The sequence below is a fragment of the Hemicordylus capensis genome, chromosome 2 (assembly GCF_027244095.1).
Source record: "Hemicordylus capensis ecotype Gifberg chromosome 2, rHemCap1.1.pri, whole genome shotgun sequence".
In the NCBI taxonomy this organism is placed as follows: Eukaryota; Metazoa; Chordata; class Lepidosauria; order Squamata; family Cordylidae; genus Hemicordylus; species Hemicordylus capensis.
Window position 1 is genome coordinate 284,929,276 of NC_069658.1, and position 25,126 is coordinate 284,954,401.

The following is a 25,126-nucleotide window of genomic DNA, read 5'->3' on the forward strand; positions in this document are numbered from 1 at the left end:
TCTGGCCATCCTGCCACACCACCTTGCTTCTGTATCTTGAATTATTCACGGTTCAGTGTTTTGTGTGTACAGCTGTGAACCTCACTTACTTCTGTACATGATTGCTTATTCCAAGTTGAAACAGAAAGGAATCCAGAGCAGTCTGTTTTTAAAGGGGTTATGGACTCTCTTTCAACTCACTTCAAATGACTATAACTCACATGTAAGTGAATTCAGGTAGCAGGTGTGTCCAGATGACACCTTTTTGTCTATCTACCAATGCAGCAACAGATGAGGTAATAGATAGATCATTTCAATGCAGACTTCAGATGGGGGGATTGTGTTTTTCAGTTTTTCAGTTTTTTCCCTAATTTTCATGTATGAAAAGGTTCTAATGGTATTACACTAGCATATCAGGGAGGATGCTAGGCTACAATCACTCCCTTGTTGGCTAGTTGAATTATTTTTTAACTGCACCAGTTTTTAAAACAAATGTGGCAAAATATGGCATCCCCACCTACAGTTTGATGTGGTCCAGTCCATTCTGACCCCTCATACGATTCTTGTACCTCATTGTGCTACAAGTGTAGACATGTATTACATAGAAGAGATGTAATTTTGCTCACCAATGCAACACTGGAGAGGAAAAGCTGTTGCACTTGTTGCCTCTCTCATTCTACATTAAAATTAAAGTTGGAAGAGCACTTTCAGGGTCTTGACCCAGCAACTCTAAATTGAGGACTTGTGTTATCACCAGATCACTGAAGGTGCAAACAGGCAAAAAACAATTAAGAAGGCTTTCTCTCGCTGAATTCAGAAGTAACAGGAAACCGGAAGTCCCTTCACCTCCAGTTTCCTCAGACAGAAGTCCAAATTTAAGAAACCAGAGTTGAAGGGGAGAAGGGACCAGTGTTCCCTCTAACAGGGATTATCAGATGTTGTTGACTACAACTCCCATAATCCCTAAGCAAAATCCATTGCAGCTGGAGATGCTGGGAGTTGTAGCCAACAACATCTGATAATCCCTGTTAGAGGGAAACTGGAAGGGACCCATGGTTTCCCTCCTTAAACTCCAATCCAAACCTTCAATTCAGAGTGGAGTTTGGCTCCTCCAGCTCTCGTTCTGTGACACTGATGTTACATCTTAACATTGCACCCCCAGACGCCCAATGAAGACAGGACACCATTAGTTGGAGTAAATAAGGGCCACTTTTATTATTGTACATAGGTAACGACACTTGCAACGAGGTCCCAATACACTAGAGTGCGGGTACTACTCTCGTGTGGTGGCCCTTCCTAATGAAGAGCACCCCACACCAGGGCGAAGGGCCGGGTCCTGATTTGGCCAGGCTCCAAGTCCTGGCCTCCTCTCACCGCGGGGGTCTACCCCGCCGAGGGGGGGGTGGTCCGCCACACCCCCAACCCAAGCCGTCAAAGCTCTGAGCCGGTGAGTCGCGCCCACCCCCCGAGTGGGGGCCATTCCCAACCTTACGGGCCGTCAAAGCCCTGAAAGGCTGTTCCTTGACCCCCCCTCACCCAACTGGCCCTCCAGCCAAACACCGATCCCTGAATCTACCTACCCAACACCCGCACTCTCCTGCAAAGTGACCAACCAATTCTCAATGCCTACCTGCCACCCGGGGACCATAGGTAACGATGGCTACCTGTGGCCCAGCTCCTAAGCCTCAGTGAGAAGTAGGCGAAAAAAGGCCGTGCCCCGGCCAATCTGGCACGACCCAAAAAATTCCTACTTGGCCCCCGTAGGCGACCGGCTATCCCTCACTGAGTACCGGGAGGGTGGGTGGGTGCCCGGCAGAGGAGAGACTGCTTCTGTGATGGCTGCCGGGCTGCACTGTTTCCCCGGCCCCCTCCTGGTTGGACAGTCCCTCGTCACATGGAGGGGGCCAAGATGGCGCTTCCGTGCCTGCTTCTTCGCGCCGGGCGCACAACCCCGCCCCCCGCCTCACACGGAGGCGAGAAGCGGCATTGCACCCCCAGACGCCCAATGAAGACAGGACACCATTAGTTGGAGTAAATAAGGGCCACTTTTATTATTGTACATAGGTAACGACACTTGCAACGAGGTCCCAATACACTAGAGTGCGGGTACTACTCTCGTGTGGTGGCCCTTCCTAATGAAGAGCACCCCACACCAGGGCGAAGGGCCGGGTCCTGATTTGGCCAGGCTCCAAGTCCTGGCCTCCTCTCACCGCGGGGGTCTACCCCGCCGAGGGGGGGGTGGTCCGCCACACCCCCAACCCAAGCCGTCAAAGCTCTGAGCCGGTGAGTCGCGCCCACCCCCCGAGTGGGGGCCATTCCCAACCTTACGGGCCGTCAAAGCCCTGAAAGGCTGTTCCTTGACCCCCCCTCACCCAACTGGCCCTCCAGCCAAACACCGATCCCTGAATCTACCTACCCAACACCCGCACTCTCCTGCCACAGAAGTGGGGCAAACCTCTGTTTAGCCCCGCTTTCCCCACCCAGCTAGCACCTCTTGGAGACCACGTTGCAAGTCCCGGAGGAACACCTCGTTCCCCTGGTCAGAGAGATGGACTCCGTCCCCTCTATACAGGGTCGCATCCTGCACTCGTATGTCAGGGTGCTGTATTATTGTCCCCCCTAAGGCGGTAATAGCTCTTCCAACTGCCTTATTGACTTTTTTACGTGCCCTATTGAAGCACAGGGGGCCCCCTTGGCCCCTCCAGCGTGTCCTTGGGAGCAGGTTAGACCAGACTAACTGCATCTCGGGCCACCGGGCCGCCAGGCCCTGGAAATCCTTGATTGCCTGCAGGCTCAGGGCCCTGCCTTGCAACAAACCCAAGTCGTTGCCTCCCAGGTGTACCACCAAAATGTGCGGTGCCCCCTTTGCCGTGATGTACTCATCTAGAAGTGGAAGGAAAAGGTCCCACAGCATTCCTCGGCGGCCCATCCACTCCACTTGCGCCGCTCCTGCCAGACCCAACTGGGTACCCAAGCTGGTCTGCCGAGCTCGCCGACTAGCCCAGAACACATAGCTGTGCCCATAGATGAGTATCCGCAAAGGCAAAGGAGGTGCCTGACAGTCTGTAAGACAAAATTGGGTGTTACTTCTTGTGGGCCATCACTTCGGCAGTGGGCGTATGTAGCGGCGACATGCGGATGAACGCCACCTCCCCAACGCCCGGATCCGCTTTTCCGTCAGCCCCGCGGCTGCCGCTGAAGATGCTGCCCCTATCCGAAAGGAGTGGGTGCCATAAACACGCGGGTCCAGGCCTGCCCTCCTCAAAGCCTCTTTGACCAGAGCCCAGAACTGGAAGCGCGTCAAGGGCGTAGCATCCGCATGACGGAACAACTGGCCTTCTCCCTCCCCACGCACCGCCATGTAATCCCTCATGGCCCTCACCGGGCACAGGCCCTCATCAGTCCCCTCTGCCAGGGTGATGGTGGCTCCCTTGCCCTTCTGGTCGGTCTTAGCCCGCCTCAGGCGCAACTCCACCTTGTCCCTCTCTACCCGGGCATCCCCCCACTGCAGGGCCCGCGCTGATGTATCAGACCTGGAGGAGGCGACCAGCTCACTGATTCGCAGGGCACCGAAGAAGGCCACGAGGCAGGAAGCCCTGAGCAACCGTACCTCAAAGTTGGAAAAACAAATATCGTTAAAAAGTGGGAGCACCTGTTGCAGTGTTGTTGGCGCCAGTGGGACCCTCGTATCTGGTTGAGAGGGGTTTACTCGCGCCCATCCCTCGAGCATTCTGCGCACCCGGAAGTCAGCGGTGGAGTCCGCGAACCCCTTCATTTTGGCCTGGAAAGCCAGTGCTGCCAACTTACCCCCAATGGACCCCGTGGCCAAGCCCCTCCCATGTAAATGTGTGCTATAGCGCATTATGTGCTCGACTGGGATGGGCCATAGGTCCTCCAGCCCTGTGTCAACCCTAAATGCATGAAACTCACGGATAGCCGACGCATAGCGCACTCTTGTGCTAGGTGCTAGGGATAGGCGAATGGCCTCCTCTGCCTCTAGAATCCAAGGTTCCATAGGTGGAGTGGAAAAACTTCGGGAAGCTCCCTGGCTGCTGGGGCGAGAGTTCGAAAGCGCTCCTCCTGCATCCGAGAGAGCGCATCCGCAATGCTGTTATCCAGCCCCGGCACGTGCCGTGCGGTGAAAAGAATGTTGTGGCGCAGGCATTGCAGCGTGAAGCAGCGAACCAAGTGCATCACCCAAGGACTCCTGGAAGTCCCCGAGTTGATCACCTGCACTGTGGCCATGTTATCACACCAGAACTGGACAGCCCTATCTTCAAAATCCCTGGCCCAGATGTGCACTGCGACCACTATCGGGAAGAACTCAAGGAATGTCATATCTCGTGTCACACCCCTTTCTTCCCAGTCTGGGGGCCACCTGGAAGCGCACCACCGTCCCCGGAAGAAAAGCCCAAAACCATGCCCCCCTGCTGCATCGGACTGGACTTGAAGCTCTGCTTCTAGTAGAAATTTGGACCGCCACAGGGAAACGCCATTGAAGTCCTTCAAGAACTCCACCCACATCCTAGCGTCTTCTCTAAGCTCATGTGTCACACGCACCCGGTGATGTGGGGCCCGAAGCCCCTTAGTAGCATCACAGAGTCTCCGAAGGAAGGCGCGGCCGGGTGCAATCACCCTGCATGCGAAGTTCAAGTGTCCCACTATGACCTGTAAGTCCCTCAATGTGACCTTCCTGGCGTCCAGCAGCTGCCCCAGGCGCTGCTCGAGAGCAAGGACCTTCTCTGGTGGCAAGCGGCAGCACTGAGCCACTGTATCTATTTCAATCCCGAGGAAGGCCAGCCGGGTGGTTGGACCCTCTGTTTTTTCCGGCGCCAATGGTATGCCCAGTTCCTTTGCCAGCCCCTGAAACGTGTCCATTAGATATTTGCAGGTCGATAAAGACCCTGGGCAACAAAAAAGAAAGTCATCTAAATAATGCACTACTGAGGTGAGCCCCGCCCTCTCCCGGACTGCCCATTCCAAAAAACAACTGAAACGCTCAAAGGCAGAACAGGAGATGGAACAGCCCATGGGCAGGGCCCTATCAATATAGTAGCCGCCTTCAAAAGCAAAACCCAGGAGGTCGAAGTCATCTGGATGGACTGGAAGGAGCCTGAAGGCTGACTTGATATCACACTTCCCCATCAACGCGCCCTTGCCCTGCTCTCGAACCATCTCCACTGCTGCCTCAAAAGTTGTGTACTTAACAGAACACAGCTGGTGAGGTATGGCATCATTAACTGATCCTCCAGCAGGGAAGGAAAGGTGATGGATCAAACGGTACTCCCCTTTTGCCTTCTTAGGCACCACCCCCAGAGGGGAAACCCTAAAGCTGGGCAAGGGCGGCCGAGGGAAGGGGCCTAGCACCCTCCCTTCCTGTACTTCTTTGTCAATTTTTTCCCTTACAACCTGCTCCAACCCCTTAACTGAACGCAAATTTTCTGCCCAGGAACTAACCCTGGGACCCTGATAAGGTATCCGAAAACCCCTTTGAAACCCTTCCCCCAGATAGTCCCTATCCTGCACTATTGGGTATTGTTGCAGCAGCTGCAACAACGGACCCAGCCTTATGGGGCTAGGTCCCTTTTGCCGGAGCGGGGCTACCACCTTTTCTGGCGGCAGGCCCATCTTTGGGGCCGGGCCGGGGCCAGCGGCCCTTTGGACAGAAGTTAAATGAGTGAGAGCCTCCGCAAATGGTGCATGCGTGTCGAAAACGACATGGGCGGCGCGAGCAAGTCCCTGTTGATGCAAATTCCCAGCAAGGCTGACGAAACTGTCCCGCCACACCAGGCATCTGGCCCTTGGCGGGTGTGGCAGCAGATTTTACTATGAAGTGTCCACTGTCCGAGAATTCCCCACCCCCAGGTCGGTTGGGGCCCATGATCCTCATCCAGAGTTGTTGGTGCTGACAATCCCACGGGAGCTCCGGGTTCATGGCTGAGTGTCGCCTAAAGGCCTCGTCGTAGCGAGCCCACGCGGGCCCACTGTACTCCGAGAATGCGTGGTATATGATGTCCAAATACTTCACCATAGATGCTCCCCGTGCTGGCTGTTTCTGCAGCACCACCCCCATGTACACCATGTACCCGGCCAGCCAGTTAGACCAGTTACGGTCAACTGTTTTGTACCTGATTCTTTCTCTGTCCCTCCGGTCCCCTTTCTCCCCCTCTCTGGGTTCTGTTTCCCGAAACAGTAATGAGAACATATCAACAAATTCGTTCCTCCATATCTTTTCTTTTGTGGCGAGCAACAAGTGATCGCCCAGGGGCAGGGACACCTCCCCCTGTGGGTAATGGTCAATCTTATCATTTGTAGCCACTGTTTCCTTGCCCTCAGATAACCACCCTGGGTCTGCACTGGCCACCTTACCACTCTGCCACTTCTGCTCCCAGGGTGTGAGCTGCTGCTGTCGTGTGGCTGGTTCCGGTTCTGCCTTCTTCTCAGGTTCTGCCTTCTTCTCAGGCGCCCCACCTGTCCCTGAGACTGGGGGTGCTGAGTAACCTAGCCCTACTGGCCATGCTGGCATCCCCCCCCACACGCTAGCCAGGTGCCCTGCCCAGGGTGGATAGCACCATCCCCAATCGGACTCACCAAAAGACCCGACATCTGCATCCAAGGCGTTCCGGCTGGCATTCTCCATTGCTCCAGTTGCCTCCCCTTCGCCACTCTCCAGTGCATCCAGCCTCGCCTCAATGGACTGTAAAAGTTGCAGCTGCTTATTAGGTTGGTTCCCCGCTTTTCTCGCACCCTGCTTTCCAACCGCCTTGGACCCCTCCCCTCGAGTAGCTTTCTTCCTGGACTCCAACGCCTCTAAGCGAGACAAGATCCTCGCCATTACCAGCTGCCCTTCATCCTCTGATCCCGAGGAGGGGTCGGGTTCCCTGGGCCGTGCTTGAGGCCGCTTAGGGGCCGGGGCCTTCCCCTTCCCCTTCTCCTTACCGGGCCCTTTCCTTGATGGCATGGCTCAGCAGGCCTGGCAGGATCCCTTGAAGAGGCTGCAACTGATGCCCCCCAATGGGTGGAAGTGATTGAGGGAGGCCTCTCCCTCTCTCTCTTTTCAATTTGTTTTTATTTATTTAATGGCAGCAAATATATCGCAACTGAAGGACCATGTGCTCACATGTAGTCACCCCTTCAAATGCAAACCAGGGCAGACCCTGCTCAGCAAAGGAGGCAATTCCTGCTTGTACCACAAGACCAGTCCTCCCAAACGTTCCACTGGCCTAGAGAATAAGGTAATAAGGCCTCTCCCTCTCACTTCACTTATTTATTTATTTATCTATTTATTTCTTCTAATTTATTTTGTTTTAACTCAATGGGAGCAAATATATAGCACAACTGAAGGACCATTAACTGGGAAAAACAAAACAAAAACTCTTGCCTTGAAGTGCTCACATGTAGTCACCCATTCCAATACAAACCAGGGCAGACCCTGCTTAGCAAAGGGGACTATCCACGCTTGCTACCACAAGACAATTTTTTTTTTTTTAATATATATATAAACTGCAAGACAAGCTTTGGTTGTGGGCCAGGCTCCTTAAACTGGGTAGCCCTCTGCTTGTTATCCAAGCTTTAACTGCTTCAGCCCTTCTGCAAAGCACTCATCCCTCGGTATCCCCAAGTAAGCTATCCCGTATACTAACGCTCCCACATCAACTTAACCATCAGTTGGTTGGGTCCCCAATTAATCGATCCCTCCAATATAATAATGCTTGAACATCAACTCCCTCAGAACTCCCCAAGCTATGAAATGACCTCAAAAAGGGCATTCCCCCATGAAAGAAGCCCCCTTCCACATTCCCCAAACTGTGCAAAGAAAAAAGACCAAGCCCCGTATATCACCCTAGGCCTCCGAGAAAGGCCTTTGTCTGCTTGGTCCCCCGGCGCTCTGGCTGCTGAAAATAAAGCTGCTCCCTTCCTGCTGCAACGTATGCGAAGGCTGTTGATCCCTTCCTGCTGCTGCTGCTCCCACTAACGGCCGAGAGAAAAAAGCCCTGAGCCCGGCCGGCTTGCACGTGGCCGAGCTCTCCTTCCTCTCTGGCCCCAGGAACAAACAGCCACCGTTTGCGATCGGCCTGGGCTGTGGCCGATCGCAGCTGCCGCTCCCACCAACTACCGGCCGAGAGGAAGAGCCCTGAGCCCGACCGGCTTGCACGTGGCCGAGCTCTTCTTCCTCTCTGGCCCCAGGAGCGAACGGTGCTCGCTCCTCCTCCTTGCCCGGCAGAGGAGAGACTGCTTCTGTGATGGCTGCCGGGCTGCACTGTTTCCCCGGCCCCCTCCTGGTTGGACAGTCCCTCGTCACATGGAGGGGGCCAAGATGGCGCTTCCGTGCCTGCTTCTTCGCGCCGGGCGCACAACCCCGCCCCCCGCCTCACACGGAGGCGAGAAGCGGCATTGACACTGCAGTTTCAGCACCACAGAGCCGTAGTTGAGGGAGGAAGCTCCTTCCTCACTCCAGCTTCATTTGCTGTGTGGACTGTCCTTCTGTCAAGAAGGAAGCCCACACAGCCAACTTCCCTGCCTCTTTGCAGACTTGCTGACTTCAGAGAGGAAGCTCTCCTGCACATCCAAAAGTGGACAGGAGAGTGGGGGGCGCGGAACCTCGGTTCTGCATTACATCTGGACCCACGGTTCTGCATCATGTCTGAAGGGGTCTGTGTGTAAGCCTTGTCAAACCTGTATAAAAGTGTCTTGGGAGAAGAACAAATGCAACCATTTAATATTTTCCCATATTTAGATACCTCCACCTCCACCTTCTCTTCCTCTTCTTCAACATGTCCCTAAGGTGATAGCAGAAAGTTCCAATTCTTGGGTTTTTCAATGTCTTTTCTATCTTTTCTTCAGAGAAATGCAATTTGGTGGGGGAGGAATCCTAACTTCTTTAGTTCACCCAAAAACATATTTCATTTTAGCAATATTCTATGTAATTCTATGTAACTTACTTTATTTTTTCTTATACTATTTTGTCGCTTTTTCTGAGGATATGATATTTGAAATGTATTTCGAACCATTTTCTTGGCAAGAAAATGTTTCCTGCACTTTTTGGTTTATGCTCTTTCCATCTTTCTGATAAGGGTTGCCCCTCATAACCTGGTCCTTGGCATAGACCTTTAAATCTGCCATTCAAAGTGGGTGGTGACACATCATTTATGGGTCCTGCTGACTATTCCCTCCCAAGTCCTATTATCCACTCTACTCTTTCACCTACTATGTGGCACACCAAGAGTCATCCTCCTCATCACTGCAAGTGAAGGAGGGAGTGGAGAACAGGACTGTAGACACAATGTGTGGAAGCTGTGTCATTTGCCGTACCCCTCACCAATGGGAAACTTAAGGTAAGGATTTGGGTCCAAGATAGCAACCCTGTTTCCAACACGGAAATTAGCTGGACCAATTAGGCTGTAAGCTTGTCAACTAAAGAGATGCATGAAAGGGATTCCCAGACTTGAGCCATTAACATTAATAGTTGCTCACATTTACACAAGCTACAAGGATCTGCATTGTGCTTTTTGATGCATTAGCACAGGCTTGCTCATCTTTATGGGGCAGTGTTCCCTTTAATTTTTTTCATCTGGATGCAAAATGAATTTTGATCTGGGCAGCATTATCAAGGCAGTGTGTGCACATGTGCATTCAGGATTCGGCCTTCCTGAGCCTGATCTAAAATTGAGCAGACATTTTAAAAGTTGTGTATGCACACACATGTGCATGCCTTAGAGGAGACACTGTTCCCCCCCAGCTAATTTTGGACTACAACTCCCATAATCCTAAGCCACAGTGGCCAATAGTTAGGGATTATGGGAGTTGTAGGCCAACATCGGGGGGGGGGGGCAAAGTTGAGCAGTCCTGCAGTGGCATCAGCAGCAGCTGTTGGGTGCCGTTGTCAGGGGGAGAAGGAGGCACCTTTAACTGTAATTTATTAGGTGCTTACCTCTCCTCCTGCCACACCTGAAAGCTGCAGCGGAAGATCAGCCCTGCTACTCAGCTGGTGGAGGCCATTTGTATGGCGAATGGCGCACGCATGTGTGAAGGCCAGCTGAGTGGTGAAGCTGATACTTCACCACAGCAGGTGCTGGGTGGCATGCCGCTACTCAAAACAGCTTTCAGGTGCGGTGGGAGGTGAGGTAAGCATCTAGTAAGGTAAGCATCTAGTAATTTACAGTTAAAGGTGCCTCCCGCCACTACTGCCCTGGCAGCATCTGCACCAGCTGCTGCTGATTAGCATCTGAGAGTTTGGGCTTGATCATAAGCCAGTTTCTTGTCAAACAATTTATTAGAGTGAGAAAGACCAAAAAAAAAAAAAAGATAAAAGAATTGTGATGGTGATTTTTTTAAACAAATGAGAAAGCTTTGCTTCTTAAAAATACTGCAAGTCTTGTTCAGATTCCTTTGTATTTCAAAAGGCAAAACTATGTCAAATTTGCAATCTATCGAACAAATGAAGCTGTTAAAAATGTAATCTCAGAGAACTTGCATTTCTCTGTTGAGCCTGGAAAGAAAGCCCTTCCCCAATTTGTTCCAGCCATGAAAATATTATCGTTGACTAGCTGTGCTTATCATCTGTTAGGTGCTCTTGACAAAAAGTGAGCTAAAGTTTGTGAAATGTTTGGCATCTGATGGAACTGCCTGTTAATGCTTTTCAATCCAAATCTAACTCAGTTCTACTGAGTGGCTCTAAAGCCTCAAAGAGCATGTCAATGTAATGGAATAGCAATGTACTATGGCAGGTATCGTCATTGGGGAGTAATGGAATGATGGAATGCATTTTAATAAGAGCGCATGCACCATTGTTCCCATGCAAACAGTGCATCGTGTCTAGTCTGGTTTCAAGGTATGGTGTTTGCTTTGCAATTTCAGCTTCTTTAGGGAACATGGTAAATGTTTCACATAGTTTCCTCCTGTTGCCCTGGATTTCTTCAAGCTACATGCAAATCACAGAACCATAGCATCATCAATCAATCAGTCTTTATTATGGTCATAGACCAGCATAAGGTATAAGGATGATTACATGTTAAAAGTTAGAGTAGATAAAAAGTTATCCATAGCATCATCGAATTGGTTGGGGCCTTGGAAGTCTTCTAGCCCAACCCTGTGCTTAGTGAAGGAAGCTGCTCCAGCATCCCTGACAGATGGCTTTTCAGCCTCTGTATGAAAATACCTACCACTGCATGAGACAGTTCTTGCCACTAAAGAGCCATAGAAGTCTTTGGTTTTGAACCTGACAACTTGTGGCCTAAAATTCAAGATGTCTAAGGGCCACTGGAAGAAAGCAAGGCCATACAAAGCTGCAGAGGCTAGCCTCAACTGGAAATGGTTGTTTTGGACTCAGTTTATTTGTTGATTTATTTGTTGATGTATTTTTCATAGCACACCAACTCTTCTCCCATATAACATTAGGACACACAGATTTGGGCATACATCCTGGGCACACAGATTTGGAGTTAAGTAGTAGTTGTTGCTGTGCTTCAGGTATTGTATACCATAAACAAAATTAGTCCACTTCTTTATCGACTCTGAAAGCTTTGTGATAGGACCATATGTTTCATCACCTTTTTGTAATAACATGAACATTTTTGCTAATTAGATATCTAAGCCTGCACCAAGACTTGCCATGCAGAACAAGAAACATTTGGGCAAACTGATTATGTAAAAGCCTGGCATCAAATGGAAGAAAAGATAAAGGAAACTCATTGGACTGATTAGAAGAGATATAACTGGGTTTCAATGCAACTCTTTAAAGACATGCTGTGCACGGTATTTCTTATTTTTTATTATTTGGTAGGAGGAGGGGGAATCACCCTTGGTTTTATTGTGTAATCGTTCAGTGAACATTTCATGGAAGTAGTCTTATAGAGGCATAAAAATTCAAGTAATTTAAGCAGTGAACCAATGCCTACTGAAAAGCATTCCATTTAGACGCACCTTCTGTAAATACATATTTGCCCACTTCACTTGTCTTGTCCCTTATCACTCAAGAGAAGTGTATCCAAACGGATTCCTGAAATCTTAATTGTTCATCTATACCTTTGGTTTATCATCACCTCCCTAGAACTATGATTTAATCTATTCTTTACAGGAGATCATTTTCACAGTGATGCTCCAAGCAAAAGGATTATTGAGATAGAGAAAGTATGAAAGAAAAAAATAAATTCCTGACGATTTCCCCGCTTGATACATCTGCCTTGTAACATTTAAAAAATCCAGCTCTTGAGAAGACAAAGCTCAGACCAGGGGAGGCAGCAAACTTTTCTGGGTTTTAAAGAAAGAAAGAAAGAAAGAAAGAAAGAAAGAAAGAAAGAAAGAAAGAAAGAAAGAAAGAAGGGAGAAAGGACAAAGTAAGTTTGTTAGCGTTAATCTTTTATAGCATTGGCTATAAAAAAAACCTCTGGCTGGCTAGAGGTTTGTTCTTGACAGTTCTTGTAAGGAAAATGTCTTGCATATTAACTATCAGTAGACTAAAATTATGAGGTTCACCAACTCCCCCAAGAAGTTGCATTGGTCAATCGATGGGTTTATAACTGAACAGGTAGATTGCTTTAAATATCTTGGGGTAATATTTCATGCTAAAGGTAACTTTAATGCCCAAAGAAAATAAGTTACACAAAATGCTCAGAACAGTATCTCCGCTATATTAACCTTATTTTGAATGAGAGGTGGGCAACCTTGGCCCAACCTTTATATGGTGCACAGATTGCACTGCATGCTGACTTTGCATCATTGGAAATTATTCAAACAGAATTTAGAAGGAGCTTCTTTCAAGTCCCACACTATATTGACAATGTTATTCTACACCTAGAGATGGGTATTCTTAAAGTGGAAACCAGGCGCAGCTCGTGAACTCTCCTCCGGGGGGGCAGCTTTTTAAGGTAAACAGAGCCGGTGCTCCATGCCATCCAGCAGCCCCCACAGCAGGGAATCACCTCCGCCACTCACCTGGCTCCTGCGGAGGCAAGACCCCGCCAGCAGCCAGGTGAGTGGCGGAGGTGATTCCCCACCACAGGGGCTGCTGGGTGGCACAGAACACTGGCTCCGTTTACCTTAAAGAAGCCACCTGCCACCCCGCCCCCCACCGGAGGAGAGTTCACGAGCCGGGCCTGGTGGAAACTAGGGCTTGGCTGCTGACGTGTAATTTCTGGTTAAAGCTGATTCCCACCCCCCACCCCCAAGGCACTGATGCCCTTGGTCCTGGCAGATGGTTTTCTGTCTAGCTGGAGAGCCCAAATTTGAAAGGAATTTGCATTAATATGGATTTTCTCCTGAATTAATACTTAAGGGGGGTTATGACTGGACCAGAGGAACCCTCAAGCAGAAGATTCTGAATATTGCACAGCAAGATGAACAAAGCTGTGTCTCTAATAAAATTACCTATGAGAATCATTTGTCTAAAACTGCATCTGCAAGATATCTTAGCTCACTTACAGTTCCTAAATATAGAAGGATCTTTTCATTGGCACCCTTTAGCTCATTTCCATCTTCAGTATTGGGCGGTAGGCTTAAAAAGGTCCCCATGCAGCACGTTTGTTCCCATGTGGTGATGGAATGGTCGAGTCAATTTCTCACAGGGGCTTATCTAGGGTGGGGCAGGCAGGGCACGTGCCCCGGGCGCCACTTGAAGGGGGGCACCATTTTCTAAAAAAAATTTTTTTAAAGGCTGCTGAAAACAAAATGGCCACCGCACATGCTCAAATGGCATATGTGAGGCTTTAGGCCATGCCAGGATTCACAGAGGCAATTTGAGCATGCACAGTGGTCATTTTGTTTTCAGCGGCCATTAAAAAAAATAAAAATAAAAAATGGCCACCGCACATGCTCAAATGGTCCCTGTGAGGCCCTAGAGGCCAGCAGGGGGAGGGGGGACCTTTGCAGAGCCCCCCCCCACGGCCTTTAGGAAGCCCCCCGAAGGGGCTACAGGTTACAAAAATTTGATTTAATATAAGTCATTGTACACATATTTAGTTTGGCACTATGTACAGAGAATCAGGGCTTGTGAATACTGAGCTGAAGCTTATGAGCTAGGATTGTATTCATTTCCTCTTACTTTGCTTCTTGTGATAAGTGAGTTAAATGTGATGTCTTAATAATATGACTATTAATGGTGAGTTTGTCTTTGAATCAGTGTGGAATCCTTAGTATTAAGGCCCATTGGGAGTTTCTTGCTCTCTTTCTCTCATTTTAACTGTCTTTCTGAAATATTAGAATATATTCCAAGCAGTGACACAGTTTACTCTGCATATCCTTTAATTATTTCCAGAGTATCTGGGAAAAGTCAAATTCTCCATTTATTTTTACAACTTATGTAATAGTGATGCTACAATGCATAGTAGAGAATTAGACAGGCAATTCTGTTTAGTTTTCCAAGTACACCTCCACATAGTTTTGGGGTATTTCATGAGCCCCAGCATACTGAAATTTGTAGTTTCCCAGCATTTTTTGGTCTGGCTACGTCCACTGCTAAATATTTTTTGAAATATTAAAAGATTAACGAGCTTGACTTGTATTTTTGAGCTATTATTATGGTAAAGTTATCTGAAATATGGGTGTCAGATGCTTGGACAGGGGGGCGCAATTTCAGTGCTTGCCCTAGGCGCTATTTTCCCTAGATACGCCTCTGATTTCTCATCTATTATATTGGACATTTTATAATGATGTTCAACTGTTACTTATTGCTCCCCATTTATGTAATATTCCAGGCTATTCAGATGATTTTTATATTGTTACTTGCTCTCAGACTTTGATGTTACTCATTGTGTGGCAAAGTTCTGTGGGGTAGCTAATAGAATTAGATGAAATGATAATATCCTCACTCCTTTGTAGTTAGGACATAAGATTGCAAAGCTGAAATTTATGGCTACATTGTTTTGTGCTGTTATGTATTCAGAGAAAGAATACAGTTGTGGATGATGAGAGGGCGTTTCAGTTTCAGTTGTGCCTAGATAGACAATGGGAGGGGATTAGCTGCAGGTGAGTCACACAGCTTGTGGGAGGAGCCACATTCCTGAGGTGGCTCAGTTTGGAAGCAGATCTTGTGAAAACAAGGCTCAAGGAACTTCACTACCTGTAGCTTTGAAAACAGGAGTTTGCTAACAGATATCAAAGGAATGTTGTATGGAGTTGAGCAGGGAAGTCTAAGGGAAGGCACACAAGCAGTTCCCCTTTATCACAAAGAAGACACCAAGCACAAGGAAAAGGTGAGTACTATACCACTTTTTAAATTTTCTTGGACAGAGCTTAAAACCTTTAATTATTTGACAACTGCGGCTATGACCTAGCTTTCAAGTAAAAAGCTCTATATATTTTAAATATTTATTTATTTATTTATTTAGCCAGTAAAAGTGTTTATAAAGGTAAAATGCCAGCAAAGGAGGGGGGGACTATCTGCCTGAAGGGAGTGTGTGAGTGTGCACTCTGTGCAAATAGCTCCTGGCTCTCAGGGAACTAGTTCATTCTCTCAAAGCCAAGGTGGCTGACCTGGAGAAGCTCAGGGAGGCAGAGAGGTATGTGGATGAGACCCAAAGGGATGTGATAGAGGCAATAACCCCTCCCCCCAAGCTGACAGCTCTTCTACTCTCATGGAGAATGACGTACTCAGGGAAGGAGGATATCAATCTAAAAAATGCTCCCTTAGAAGTGAACGCTTCCTTAGGCAATGAATCCATATACTCTTGCACAGAGGATGTTCATAGTTGTGGATGATTAGATCATTAGGGGCATAGAGAGATGGGTCATAGAGGAGACAGACCTTGGGGGCATAGTGGACAGCTCGTTGAAAGTGTTGAGACAGTGCACAGCAGCTGTGAAAAAGGCAAATTCCATGCTAGGGATCATTAGGAAGGGTATTGGGAATAAAAATGCTTATAATATAATGCCCTTATACAAATCTATGGTGCAACCACATTTGGAGTACTGTGTTCAGTTCTGGTCACCATATCTTAAGAAGGACATTGTAGAACTGGAAAAGATGAAGAAGAAGGCAAACAAGATGATCAGGGGCCTGGAGCACCTTCCTTATGACGTAAGGCTACAGCATCTGGGGCTTTTTAGTTTGGAAAAGAGATGGGAAGACATAATCAAGATGTATAAAATTATGCACCAAGTAGAGAGAGTGGACAGAGAGAAATTTTTCTCTGTCTCTCATAACACTAGAACCAGGGGTCATCCCAGAAACTGAAGGTGGGGAAATTTAGGACCAATGGAAGAAAGTACTTTTCCACACAGTACATAAGTAATCTATGGAATTCTCTACCACGGGATGTGGTGATGGCCACTAGCTTTGATAGCTTTAAAAGGGGTTTAGAAAAATTCATGGAGTACAGGTCTATCAGTGGCTATTAGTTGTAGGGGAAGAATGGCAGTTCAGTCCCCAAACAACAGAGCAAAACCAGTTTGGTGATAAAGCAGCAAAGCAAGAGGTCTTGAGACATTCCTTAGTACTGAAGAACTACAGGGATTCAGGGGCGTATCTAGGGTAGGGCAGGCAGGGCACATGCCCCGAGCACCACTTGAAGGGGGGCGCCATTTTTTAAAATTATTTTTTTAAAAGAACAGCTGCTGAAAACAAAATGGCCACCACACATGCTCAAATGGCCTCTGTGAGGCTCTAGGCCATGCCAGGCCTCGCAGAGGCCATTTTATTATTATTATTATTATTATTATTATTATTATTATTATTATTATTATTTCTACATTTATATCCCGCGTGGTGGCCATTTTGTTTTCAGTGGCCTTTAAAAAAAAATTATTTTAAAAAATGGCCACTGCACATGCTCAAGTGGTCCCTGCGAGAACCTAGAGGCCAGCGGGGGGAGGGGGAACCTTTGCATACCCCCCGGCCTTTAGGAAGCCCCCCAAAGGGGCTACAGGTAAATATACAGGTGAACCGCCCAGAGACATGAGTGTGGGGCAGTATGAAAGTGTAAATAAATAAATAAATAAATAAATAAATAAATAAATAAATAAATAAATAAATAAATAAAGTCACTGTACACATATTTAGTTTGGCACTATGTACAGAGAATCAGGGCTTGTAAATACTGAGCTGAAGCTTATGAGCTAGGATTGTATTCATTTGCTCTACTTTGCTTCTTGTGATAAGTGAGTTAAATGTGATGTCTTAATAATATGGCTATTAATGGTGAGTTTGTCTTTGAATCAGTGTGAAATCCTTAGTATTAAGGCCCACTGGGAGTTTCTTGCTCTCTTTCTCTCATTTTAACTGTCTTTCTGAAATACTAGAATACTCAGTTGTGCACTGAGCCTATGGCATCCCCCCGCAGCCCTCTCGCTCGCTCTCCCCCCCCCCACAGCCCACACGCTTATTCCCTTCAGGCCACTGACAGGCCCAGGCCCATCCCTTGCCTGCCTGCCTCCCTCTGACAACGGCCTTGGTAGCCCCAAACAGCAGCAATGGTTGACTGGGTCCTTCCTTGCTGCTAGTTCTGCCATGGCTGTTCATTCCCCTCAGGCTGCTGACAGGCTCAGGCCCGTCCCTTGCCCTTCCTTCTGTCTCTATTCCCCCTCCTTTCTTTTTCTCTTTCTCTCTCCTCCACTCGCTCTTCCTCACTCTTTCTTCCCCCTCCTTTCATGTTTTTTCTCTCCCTCCCTGAGTTATTTAATTCACACAAAGGTATCCTCCTTCTCCTGAAGGGGCTCGTTCCTCCCTCATGGCCCCTCTCTTTGCAGACCCCTGCCTGCTATCCTTTTATATAGAGAGATTCCTCACCTCTACAATTAAGAACATCTTCCAACCAGTAACAGTTGCTCGCTCGCTGCCTCCCCCCCGCGGCTCGCTCGCTGCCTCCCCCCCCGCGGCTCGCTCGCTGCCTCCCCCCCCGCGGCTCGCTCGCTGCCTCCCCCCCCGCGGCTCGCTCGCTGCCTCCCCCCGCGGCTCGCTCGCTGCCTCCCCCCCCGCGGCTCGCTCGCTGCCTCCCCCCCCGCGGCTCGCTCGCTGCCTCCCCCCCCGCGGCTCGCTCGCTGCCTCCCCCCCCGCGGCTCGCTCGCTGCCTCTCCCCCCCCCGCGGCTCGCTCGCTGCCTCTCCCCCCCCCGCGGCTCGCTCGCTGCCTCTCCCCCCCCGCGGCTCGCTCGCTGCCTCTCCCCCCCCGCGGCTCGCTCGCTGCCTCTCCCCCCCCGCGGCTCGCTCGCTGCCTCTCCCCCCCCGCGGCTCGCTCGCTGCCTCTCCCCCCCCGCGGCTCGCTCGCTGCCTCTCCCCCCCCCGCGGCTCGCTCGCTGCCTCTCCCCCCCCCGCGGCTCGCTCGCTGCCTCTCCCCCCCCGCGGCTCGCTCGCTGCCTCTCCCCCCCCCGCGGCTCGCTCGCTGCCTCTCCCCCCCCCGCGGCTCGCTCGCTGCCTCTCCCCCCCCCGCGGCTCGCTCGCTGCCTCTCCCCCCCCGCGGCTCGCTCGCTGCCTCTCCCCCCCCCGCGGCTCGCTCGCTGCCTCTCCCCCCCCCGCGGCTCGCTCGCTGCCTCTCCCCCCCCCGCGGCTCGCTCGCTGCCTCTCCCCCCCCCGCGGCTCGCTCGCTGCCTCTCCCCCCCCCGCGGCTCGCTCGCTGCCTCTCCCCCCCCCGCGGCTCGCTCGCTGCCTCTCCCCCCCCCGCGGCTCGCTCGCTGCCTCTCCCCCCCCCGCGGCTCGCTCGCTGCCTCTCCCCCCCCCGCGGCTCGCTCGCTGCCTCTCCCCCCCCCGCGGCTCGCTCGCTGCCTCTCCCCCCCCCGCGGCTCGCTCGCTGCCTCTCCCCCCCCCGCGGCTCGCTCGCTGCCTCTCCCCCCCCCGCGGCTCGCTCGCTGCCTCTCCCCCCCCGCGGCTCGCTCGCTGCCTCTCCCCCCCGCGGCTCGCTCGCTGCCTCTCCCCCCCCCGCGGCTCGCTCGCTGCCTCTCCCCCCCCCCGCGGCTCGCTCGCTGCCTCTCCCCCCCCCCGCGGCTCGCTCGCTGCCTCTCCCCCCCCCCGCGGCTCGCTCGCTGCCTCTCCCCCCCCCGCGGCTCGCTCGATGCCTCTCCCCCCCCCCGCGGCTCGCTCGATGCCTCTCCCCCCCCCGCGGCTCGCTCGATGCCTCTCCCCCCCCCCCGCGGCTCGCTCGATGCCTCTCCCCCCCCCCCCGCGGCTCGCTCGCTGCCTCTCCCCCCCCCCGCGGCTCGCTCGCTGCCTCCCCCCCCCCCGCGGCTCGCTCGCTGCCTCCCCCCCCCCCGCGGCTCGCTCGCTGCCTCTCCCCCCCCCGCAGCTCGCTCGCTGCCTCTCCCCCCCCCGCGGCTCGCTCGCTGCCTCAGCTCTCCCCATTGAGTGGGCCAGGGCCAGGCCATCCTGCCGCTGTCTCCCAGCTCCTTCTTCCAGCTTGTAGGGCTTTGCCCGCCATCTGTCCACCTCCTCGCCACCACCATGATTTCCCCCCGACACCATCTCACTCTTGCACACTCTAGAGCATCTGCGCATTAGTACTTGATTGCTCCCCTCACCTCAGATATCTCCACACCCTCACCTGAGCTGCACTCCTGCTTGCCCTAGGCGCTATTTTCCCTAGATACGCCTCTGCAGGGGTTTATTTAAAGAAAAGGTTACAAACACATGTGAAAGAGCCTGCAGTTTATTTCAGCTGTAGCTCATGGCTGAAGAAAGAGACCAAAACAAACAGCCATCTCTGGAGAGACAATATGGAGACTAACACTGGAAGAACAAAGAGGGGAGAAGTCCAATACTTTTATCCATGACCCTAAACTCTGCCCCCCCCATGGTCACTATGAGACATTGCAGCTGAGAGCTGGTGCTGCCAGGATCCTAGCTCCTAGTCTGGTGACTATAGGTCACCTCCAGCCTCGGAGGCAAGATGCCACTAAATACCAGTTGCAGGAGAGCAACAGCAAAAGAGAGGGCATGCCCTCACCTCTTGCTTGTGGGTTTCTTAGAGGCATCTGATGGGCCACTTTGTGAAACAGGATGCTGGACTAGATCGGCCTTGGGCCTGATCTAGCAGGGCTGTTCTTATGTTCTTATGATTTAGAAAATGAGAATGTCTCCTAAAAAAAAAAATTAAGTGTTAAATTTTCACCAAAATTTGATTACCAGTCACCTGTTGTTGTCCACCCCCCCCCCAAAAAAGCTGCTCATGTGTAGCTGAAATTAAGGCTTGAAATTCCTATTTTGCCACACACACCATCAACAGTCAGCAGCCATGTTGCTGTGTTGTAAGTAACATCACAAGTCCCTGTCCATCTTTGAGGCCCGTTTAGCGAGCAGGGAGAGTGAAATTTCCTGTAATAATCTCACCCAAACCAACCATGATATTGAAAAATCTTGAAGGTGCAAGTGATGTATAGTACCATTGTGATGAAGCACAACAAAAATGCACTGGGGGAAACAATTTGTGTGTGTTCTTGTGACAAAATGGGAAAAGAAGGGACAGAAAGAAAGGGAAGATGCTGTGAGAAGATAAAGGTTGTACAGCGAGAAATCTGTTTTTTGTTTGTCAGGACTATTTTAATATTAGTACAAATAACTTATAAAACATTTATTATCCCCCAATATTGTTGTTCTTGTTTTTGTTTGCTCATTGTATTGGTATCATTTTTGCTCAGAAGTGCTAGGCTTCAGTCCTTTTACCACCCTCCAGCCTTGTACCTCATAAGCGGGAGGGAGTGTTGAGTTCCCTAAAAGGGTCAGAGGGCCCAGGACTTCTAACAGTTGTATGACAGACAGACATTCAACAGGTGCAACTTTACATAGCATATGAGTATGGTAGCAGCACCTATAGATATTTTGCTTGTACTTCAGCTGCATGGAAGCCAGAACTTCAACACATGAAGTTCCAATCTCCAAATGCTGGGGGGAACTCTTTGTACTAAGTTTCTGTCTGTCATTCAGCTGTTAAACACAGAGCTCCAGGCACAGTGGAAGCAAGTAAAGTTTCAACTATAAAAAATAGTCCTGGGCCCTCTGGCCTTTACAAGGAACTTCAGACCTTCTCCCTTATGAGGTACAAGATGGATGGTAAAATCACTGAGGCCTAGCTGTTCTGAGGTAAAATGAAGCAAAATGAAGGAACTGGCCACTGTAAATAGAAGCAGCCACAGTTAAGGAGCCAAAACGTTTATGATTGCACCTGTTCCTCTATCTACCTCAGAGACATGAGTTAAACCCTTTATTTTTAAGATATTTCTCCTTCCCTTGGTGGGTATGGGAAAATCTAATCCACCCTCACAGAAATCCTCCTTTCTAAGTTTTTAGGGCTAAAGACAAAAAGAGCAGGGTTCACTGACCAGCCAATATTTGCCCTCTTGTTGTTGTTGTTTTTAATGGTGTAGAAAAATCAGATAAAAATATGGTTCTCCTATACTGGCATGCCATACAAAGGGGTGATTTTTGAGTTATAAACCCAGGTGTAATACTAACCTTGTGGACTTCATTCCCCTCATCTCCACTCCTTTATCATGTTCATTGCCATCTAAGAAACATGCTATCATGCAGGAACCTACAAATAGCAGCTTTCCTGAATTTCTTTTGACAAATCCTTTTCCAGTCATTTTAATGAATCAGGAAAAAAACAAGTCACAAACAGAACTGAGTCTGTTCCAGTATTCTCTCCTGCAGTGAATAAGGAGATTGAGCAACACTGAAGTCAAAATTACCTCAACCGATTGGACAGCATTCTTGCTCTGCCAGGGAAATGTGAAGCTTTAAGCAGGTTTTTAAAACAAACTACTCCACATAGGGTAAAAAAATTGCAACACTACCTAATGGCGAGCTGCTTAATGGAGTAATACTACTAAATATACAATATGAGATTTAGGAGACATCCTCATTACTTTTAGTAGTCCCACTGAAATGTAAAGGACAAGTGACACCTTACTTGTCCTTTTAATTTCAATGGGACTACTTTGAGAAATTTTCCTTAATATGCCAGTCAACATTTCAGCACTCACTAGTTAAGTTAAGGGCATCCAAAAGTGAAAAAAGATCCAGCAATATAGCAGAATTTTGCAGAATTTTTCACCCAACAGTGGGTATAGAGATGTGTGTAAGAGGGAATCAAGCCGGGGGGTCACAGATTCAATGAAGTTATTGTGACAATTCCAGTTCCTGGATGTTTGGTAGCCCATTCTTCATAATACTTTCCAATGCTCTGAAGAAATGCCAGCTTTCTCCCCGTCTTTCCACACTACCTTGGAAAATTTACCACTGCAAATCAGAGGTGGACCTACAATTGAGCAAACATATGCAATGAACACAAGTTGCCCCTAGGGGGAGCTGTGCCTAAATTTCTGACTTAAATAATTTCCGCACAGGCATCAAGGGAAAGCTCAAAAATATTAATAACTTCTGAATGGCTGGGCAGAAACCCCTGAAATTACATGGCGTTCCTACATTAATTGTGTGGACATCCAGGAGATCAACCCACCCATTGATTTCAATGAAAAATCTTTTTTGGGGGGGGGCGGGACCTTTTTAAAAAAGATCATTGAAATGGGTAGACGGATGTCCTTGAATTTGCAGACATTTAATACTACAATCATGCAGGAACACAATGTGAAATTCCAGGGGGTTCTGCCCAGCCATTCTGGTGTTATAAAATAGGGAGCAAAAATTGGGGTACTAATCCTTTTATATCAAGACAGAGAGTAATTTCCTCCAAATGAGGCTTGAATGATGAACCAAGTGAGGAAAAGTTACTTTTACTTTTTGTAACTTTCTGCCATGAACCACAGCAGTTATGACACTTTTAAACAGTTTTAGAAACTTTTTTTAAAAAATCATGGGAAATCAGTGAACCAACAATGTGAATCATCAGACTTTCTGTTTTGAGGTTGTTGCTTTCTTAAACTGACTGAAAACCAGGCATTTCAATCCAAGCCATCTCCTTCTAATAAATATATCTCTCAAGTCAATGTGATGGTTTTGCACTTACCTCTGTGTTGGTGATGTTAATATCTATACAAAAATTGAATGAATGAATGAATAAATAAATAAATAAAGATCTGAAGGTTTTTGCTTCCCTTTTTCTGAAACTGCAACAAGTTATGTTCCTTACTTTGCATTATTCCTTACCTTGAGTCACAATTTTTGTTGTGAGTTTTTCTTAAGCTTTCCAGAATCTATTATTTTTATTTTTAGCTATTCCAGATGATTCCCAAAATTAAAGTTTTCCTGTTGTTGCCCATTTGTCTGTAGCTTCTTTCTTGTGTTGGTCTATTCCCCAGGCAATGTAGTATCTTTCCTCTACTGTCTCTAGAATTAAGCCTTGGCAAAGGTTATTTATAAAGCCAAACAAAGAAAGCAAGTAAAAGAATTTGGCATTTAGAGATGCTGAAATACTTGCCTTATCTTCTGGATTTTAGGGATCTGCACAGAACTGGTTTTGCCAGTTCGGCTCAAATCCATAGTGGATTTAAAATGTGGGGTGGGGGTATTTACTATAGGGAATGCTGTTTCCTTATAAAGGGGAATCTCAAGCTGGGTCTATGACCGTGTAGCGAATAGAGGATTTAAGCCCAGCCTTTGTCTCAAGGCAAGTCCACATGAGGGAAAGAAAAATGCTGATTCATTCCCTCCATGTTTGCTCAACAAAGGCTATTCCTTTAAAACTTAACCATTTATTGGCAATTGCTGCCAGCATGCCCACTTTAAACAGAGTTTAAAAGGTGTGGGCAAAATTCCATGGAAACTTTCCTTCATTTACCAATGGAAAAATACAGAACATCTTCCACGTGCAGTCTACATCTGAAGAGCAAACTTGGTAGGTTGCTTAACAATTAACAATGAGAAATGTTTGCACTAGAGTAAAACCCCTTTTTCCTGAGTTAAAAATCCACTCAGAGGCAGGTGAAATATAAAGAACAAAAAGAGAAAAACTTTATTCAAAACACTACAGACTGCTTTAGTCTGAGGCTCTCTCAGCTTTGAGTTACAAGTAAAAAGAAATACTCAGTATTTTACAAGATTACATCCAAAGAACACCCCAGCTGGTATTTGGAGTGGCAGGCTTTAAAAATCGTGGTTACCCAGTTGCAAGGATCATTCAAAAGGATCATTCAAACTCCCAGTTGCAAGGAACCTTTAACAGCACCTTTACAGGGCACAGAGGCTTCTACAGCCCCCTGGATAAAAAGGGCTCTGGCTAGAGTTTCTTAGAAGGTTACATTACGAAATAAAACACAATAGACCAGGTGTAAGGATTTGCAAAACACAAAAGGAAAGTAAATCATCTCACGCAGGCTAGCTATCACACTATTCCCTGTCTAAGTCTCTCCAAAGCCAAAAACCCTTGGCTTCTTTTCTCCACGAACTCACCCCAAACTCCAGGAGAGAATTCAAGCTTCCTGCAATCCTGTCTCTCAAGGATCTGCAGAAGTCCTTCCATGAAAGGCTGGCTGTTTGCTATGAGGCAGCAAGACTTGCTGGCACTCATGAAACCTGCTCCCCATCTTCTTTCATCACCCTCCCAGCTCCTTCTGAGAACAAAAATCCCCTTCAGTTCCTGCTGCCAGGCCCTCTAGTTCCCGGTCACTGTGTGCTGAGTGGGTGATCCACAGAGGTCACTGCCTGACAGACAGGACAGGGTTCACTGCTGGTTCACTCTTTAGGATAAGGGAGGGGCTGATAGCTACATGGGGGTTGGTCCAGTTCAAACTCAGACCAGCACCCCCTCTTGGGGGCTGGTCTGCTTTGAACCTGGGCCACCCGATCTGGGCCAGCTCAATGTTGAGCCTGTCTCGAAGTGAGCTGGCTGACACATCCCTACTGGTTTCAAACTGCCTCCATCCATTACAAATTCCTCTTCTAGAAAAGAAAGATACCTCTTCTCTACTCTTTTATCTTAGCTTCATACTACTCATTTAAATCTTTTAAAAGATGAATTTGTATCTTTAAAAATGCTTTACCATGATTATCCCATCTGTCCTCAGGATGGGAGGAGGTGCTGCTCCTGTTAAATGCTGCTGCTTCTCCTGCACAGCACTGAGCCTGACCTTATGAGCTTTAGCCATCACCAAGGAGACAATGAGTACATCATAATAGAGAAACCACAAATGATGTCATAATTGCCACATGCAGAGGTGGAGGTCAAAGTATCATCTTTCAACACTGGGGAGAGATACCCCTTTAGTTTTTCTCTTTGTTTTATCATTTAATCTTTCTCCAAAAAACACCCAGTGGAAGTAACTACTATGGATCTA

The 25,126-nt window shown here is 48.7% G+C and overlaps 1 protein-coding gene across 2 annotated transcripts; it reads right to left on the reverse strand.

Annotated features, from left to right (window-relative positions):
- Positions 1-1,169: 1,169 nt before the first annotated feature.
- LOC128347973 (uncharacterized) lies at positions 1,170-8,366 on the reverse strand. 2 transcript variants are annotated; one of them, XM_053303371.1, is made up of 2 exons: positions 6,571-8,366; positions 1,170-3,042 (listed from the first exon to the last, which is right to left on the reverse strand). In XM_053303371.1, the coding sequence occupies exons 1-2, from the start codon at positions 6,938-6,940 to the stop codon at positions 2,441-2,443; spliced, it is 972 nt and encodes a 323-aa protein (XP_053159346.1). In that variant the 5' UTR covers positions 6,941-8,366; the 3' UTR covers positions 1,170-2,440. The 2 variants fall into 2 exon arrangements, with proteins under 2 accessions (XP_053159346.1, XP_053159345.1); XM_053303370.1 differs by having other exon boundaries at positions 1,170-4,059.
- Between the last annotated feature and the right edge of the window lie 16,760 nt (positions 8,367-25,126).